At 47.9% G+C, this 5448-nt stretch overlaps 1 protein-coding gene across 1 annotated transcript; it reads left to right on the top strand.

Moving 5' to 3' along the window:
• The first annotated feature begins 373 nt into the window (after positions 1 to 373).
• OTOP2 (otopetrin 2) lies at positions 374 to 5146 on the top strand. Its single transcript, XM_026090544.1, has 6 exons — positions 374 to 785; positions 1284 to 1420; positions 2039 to 2097; positions 2771 to 2904; positions 3382 to 4271; positions 4976 to 5146. Exons 1-6 carry the CDS (start codon positions 374 to 376, stop codon positions 5144 to 5146), a joined length of 1803 nt encoding a protein of 600 aa, XP_025946329.1.
• The last annotated feature ends 302 nt before the right edge of the window (positions 5147 to 5448 follow it).

The following is a 5448-nucleotide window of genomic DNA, read 5'->3' as shown; positions in this document are numbered from 1 at the left end:
CCATTTGCCCCAGGATATTTGATCGTGTGAGTGTTTTTCTGGTGCTTTTCCAGTATCGTACATCAATAAACACCTAAACGTTGCGTGACAAATTAGGCACACATTGTTAAACTGACCTGGGATCTCCCCCAGACAAGAGCATCATAAGAAAAACATCCTTCAGGGAAATGGAGAGAGAAAGGTTGAAAATGAGCTCATACCTCTTATTGCACTTGCTGTCTCAGCCYTCCCTGTTCCTCTGACACATCTTCTCTTCCTCATCTTGTGTCCTGCTTTGGCCCAGCCCTGGGCTATCCAAAATGAAGTGACCCCTCTCATTCATGGGGTTTTCCTCCCAACAGGGCTAACCCTCAGCTACAGCATTAGCTGAACCATGACTGAAGAGCCCGTGCGCAAGGACAGCGAGATCAGACRCCCAAACGCCAGCATGGGCTGCGGACACAAGGATGACAAAGCCAGCCTGGCTTCGAGTCAGACAGCCTCTTTCAGCCACAGCCACCAGCCTCATCAACGTCCTTCCCCTTCTGCCTCCAAGGAAGTGTGGAAAAAGGGCGGCCGCATGTTCTCTATCCTGCTGGCCGTGCACCTAGCTCTGCTGGCCTGCACGCTGGTGAGCAGCGGGGCTTTTGAGAAGATCGCCGTGCATGACTACGATGTATTCTTCCTGCTGACCATCATGATGCTGGTAGTCATCGTATGGATGATCTTCTACCTCGTCAGCACCTCCCGGTGCCCAGATGCCATCCTCTGCAAAGACTCCCACGCAGGGCCTGTCTGGCTGAGAGGTAGGAGCCCTCGGTGGGGCTAGGGCTGGAGGCGAGATGCAGGATGAACGGTTCATGTGCACATTAGTTATTACAAAATGGAAAACAGAGTCTATCTAGGGTCCAGATAATGTCCTTCCTTTTCTAAGCATCATGCACTACCTCAGGTTTGTTCCTAGTCCCTCCACTGGCATCACTGCAAGATCCCCTCTTATCCACAAGGGCTCTTGGTGTTTTACAACACCAGGTTCCTTCCCCACCTTGCCATTTTCTCTTGCAAAAACCATTAGCCCTGTTTGGAGCAGACAGTTGATCTAGATGACTTTCAAAAGTCCCTTCTAGCCTAAATTATAGTATGATTCTATTGGCACCAAGAAAATTTGTGTGTTGGGAGAGGAAAAATTGGGGTAGAAACAAAGCCTCTCTATGGCAATAGTTCCTCTTTTTCCTTTCATCTGTCTGCATTAGCCCACATGTGCATACCTCTGTCTAAACGCAGATATTTTGGTTCTTCAACAGGAGGCCTAATCCTATTTGCCATTTTCAGCCTTGTCATGGATGTGTTCAAAATAGGATATTACTCCAGTTTCTACAGCTGCCTGTCTGCTATCAAAATCATCTACCCCATTGTGCAAGCAATATTTGTGATTGTCCAGGTGAGATGGCTGTGCTCTGTCTTGGGGAGGGGTAGAGAGACAGGGGAAGTAGCTCTGGTCTCACAGACCGCTCAACTCACCCTGCAGACACAGCTCAGGCAGGTGGGAAAACATCTCCTCCTCCAGCTGATCACAACTTCCAGCTGTAGGAACCTGCTTTAAGACATTGGTTCAAACTTGTTCCCATCCTGTGACATTTTGATTAACAGCAGAATGGCCTGCCCCAAACTCTGATCCAGCCAGCCAGGTTTCCTTTCCCATGAGGAGACGGGGAAGAGAGGCAGGGCAGGGCAGGTGGCTTTCTGTGTAGGCAGGCCCTACAGAGGGCCACCGGCTCTGGTCCAACTCCGAAGAGGTCAGATAGGGACAGGCTAGATAGCAACAAGGGCCGGACATGGGTGGAGCAACGGCAGCAGGACTGGGCAGAAGGAGCATAGGAAGAACAGAACACGTCTGGCAGACCAAACGTCCAGGGTTATGGGCTAACAGGCTGGGCCCAGCTGGACCCTAGCGAAAGAGGCTCCAGCTTGCTCTCTGCTGCGCTTCCCTGCCTCATAGTGGCAGACTTTGCTTTCTTGCTTGCTTTGAAATAACAATTTCTTATCTTGTCCCTGCCAGACATACTTCCTGTGGGTCTCTGCCAAAGATTGCATCCACGTACACCTGAACGTTACCAGGTGAGTACTGTGCTTTGAATCCCCTTGGCCTGGAAGGACTGGGCCACCGCAGATCTGCTGCACTCTTTCACACAGCTGAGATGCAACAGGGGGATAATGCTATCTCCCTTAACACTGGCCAAAACTAAAGACTGCTGAGTCACTCTCCAGCTAGTCTTAGATCTCAGATCGTGAGGATCTAGCAAGGCTGGGATCCAACTCAAGAACACAAGCATTATTCAAGTAGATTTGTATTAAATGAAATGATTCATAGCTGACCTCCTTTCATTGGAAAGACAGTGATGCAGCAGGCAAGCATCAGACTAAATGAACAAGAAATAAGATCTCAGCCACTTTTGCAAGACTGGATCCATTGGAGACCAATTGGGACCCATTAATCTATTCCCTATTGAGAGGCTCTTTGAAAACCAACAAGAGGGTTCAGACCTAATTCTCATTATGTAATGTAYTGTAATCCTCTCAGGGTGGACAAAGAGTAGGAAGAGAGTGAGAGGGGCCAGAGAGAGCAGCAAAGCAAGAGTCAGGATCTCTAGCCTTAACTACTACACAGTCCTCACACCACTTCAGGCAGCTCCCACAGTCTCTCTGAACATGTGCATATCTACAACATGGATGGAAGCAACATGGCCCAGAGCCATTGCCTTGATCTTACGACCTTCCCGTTCTTCTGCAGGTGCGGCTTAATGCTGACACTGACCACAAACTTAGCAGTGTGGATGTCAGCAGTGACAGACGAGTCTGTTCACAAAGCACATTCAAAGTTGAAGAAAAACATGACAGAAGAAATCTTTAAATGGCTCATGAAAGGTAATCTGCCCATTTGCAAAGCCATCTGATCCTGGGATGGAGCCCATGGGGTTGAAATTTTTCTGCAAGCCAGGTTTTATCCCTTTTCAGAGGGTTTATCCAGAGTAGAAGGGCCCTYTAACACAGCTGATATATTAAAAGCCAGATTTTAATGTTCACTTCCTAACCTGCATCACAGAGGAGTCAGGAAGGGGGACRGGCCTGTAAAAATGGGACAAGAATGAAGAAAGGAAGGGAAAAAGAGAGCTTCACCTGCCATCTGCCTAACAGAGACAAGCCTTCTTTAGAAGGAACACGAGCACCAGAAAGCTGAGGTTGAAGCRTCCAGGTTCTCAAAGTGCTCCTGTATCCTTCATACTCAGTCTTGTTTTTCATTGATCCTAATTATCTAGTTCTTCAGGGCAGCTAATAAATGCTGGCTCCTTGCTTTAATACCACTGCTTTAAAACCATCTATGTGTTTTTTCCCCTATTCCAGCGGGAATGAGAAGTAGCTCAAATGAAGAATGCAATTGCAACAGCCAAATCTGCCAGATCTTCAAGAACGGCTATTTTTGGCTGTACCCCTTTAACATTGAGTACAGTCTCTTTGCCTCTGCCATGGTTTATGTCATGTGGAAGAATGTTGGACGCTTTATAGACCACCACTCCCACCACATTCACCGCCTGAAGTTCAGGCTCTTTCGAAGGACCTTCTTTGTAGGCATCGTGTTGGGCCTCATCATCTTGGTGAGTGGTTTGGGAGTCCTTATTGTTTATGAGGTGCGGGTAAATTCCAGCAATGAATCCAGCAAGAAGAAGGAAGCACTCACCATGTACTACATCTTCAACATTGTTTGTCTGGGCCTCATGTCTCTTGTCTGCATTGGTGGCTCTRTCATCTACCGCTTTGACAAGAGAGACATGGATCGCCACAAGAACCCAACCAGGACCCTGGACGTGGCCCTGCTGATGGGTGCTGCCTTGGGGCAGTATGCTATTTCTTACTACTCCATTGTGGCCATTGTGGCCAGCACAGCGAGGGACGCTATCAGTGCGCTCAACCTCATCTATGCCCTCCTGATGATTGCCCAGCACACCTTCCAAAACGTCTTCATTATTGAAGGCCTTCATCGGCAACCCCCCAAGGAAGACCGCAAACGTGATCCACACCAAAAGGATCCCTATGGACTCACCTTTGTCAACGTCAATGCGGTGTCCCTCCGTGTACCTGACAGTGGCAGCACCTTGGCACCCAGCACTGTCCCTGGCATTGAAGCCATCCATCCTTCTGAGCTCGTACAGTCCCTCGCAGGCCCCAASAAGATGAACTGGAGAAGGAAGTTCTTAAGGGAGATCTCCATGTTCCTCCTGCTGAGCAATATCATAGTGAGTAGATGYGGAGAGAAAAGTTTCTCAGGGTGGGGGCAGAAGGAAGCAAACTCAAGGGAGAAATATCTGTGAAGGAAAGGATGTGGCCCATGCAGAAACAGTCCTTTTTCTGGCTCTGCTATACAGGGTGCAGACTTATTTATACCATATATGCAGACAGGTCTGATTTCCTTATCACTTACAAGCAAGAGCAACCGCCCTGGAGCTAAAGATATTTTAGGCTATGCTCACAGAGGCTGTCAGTTATCACTGGAATATCAGACAATAAAATTGGCAGCTAAAAAAGAAGAATCAGTTTCAGTATTTTTATTGGGTATTAGCAGAGATGTAGAATAGCTTATTAAAAGGAATAAAATATATGAAATCCTCCTCTTACACTCCCCAAAAAGGCTGTCAAGCGACAGACAAATACCTGGAGTGAAATCCACGTTCTCTTGAAAAACGGCAGCATGACTCCTCTCAAGTCCCACAGCCTAGAAGCCCAAACCAGGTTGCAGGTCTCCCCTGTTCTCAGTTGCTGTGAGGAGAAACTAGTCACTCACAGCTTCAGTTGGAGTTTCCATTCCATGAGCAGCCAGGGGACCACCAAAGAGAGGATGCAGTTCCCTGCCCTACCCGTCCCTCAGTAATTGTGATTACAGGTGCTCACTACACCACACATCTTTCTCACTGCAATGTTATTTTCACTTATCCTCAAACAGCTCTGGATCATGCCAGCGTTTGGTGCCCGGCCCCAGTTCGACAATGATAAAGAACTGAACTTCTATGGTGATTCCATGTGGCCGGCCATTGTGGACATTTGCCTGCCCTTTGGGATCTTCTACCGAATGCATGCAGTGGCCAGCTTGCTGGAGGTCTACATCATGTCCTAAAGAACTCTACTGCAAGGAAGATTAAATCCTCCTCAGCCAATCCACCTCCTCCCTACCCCAGGGCTGGGACACTGCCCAGATGTCCCCAGGGGTCTACAGCACTGCTTGAATCACATCCCCTTGCAGTGTTGGGACATTTCTCCTGTCAGTGAAGATCATTCAAACATAGTCCAGATTTTATTTTTGCTACTTGTGTGTGAATGTGTATGTGTGTGTTTCAAGTTCTTAAAGCTTAAAAGAAAAAAGGGAAAAAGACAAGGTTTCCAGAGCAGGATCTTGGTAATTACCCATGGTTCATGCCA

The sequence above is a fragment of the Apteryx rowi genome, unplaced genomic scaffold (genome assembly GCF_003343035.1).
Source record: "Apteryx rowi isolate R43461 unplaced genomic scaffold, aptRow1 scaffold_86, whole genome shotgun sequence".
Taxonomy (NCBI): Eukaryota; Metazoa; Chordata; class Aves; order Apterygiformes; family Apterygidae; genus Apteryx; species Apteryx rowi.
This window is presented reverse-complemented; position numbering and strand designations above follow the sequence as displayed.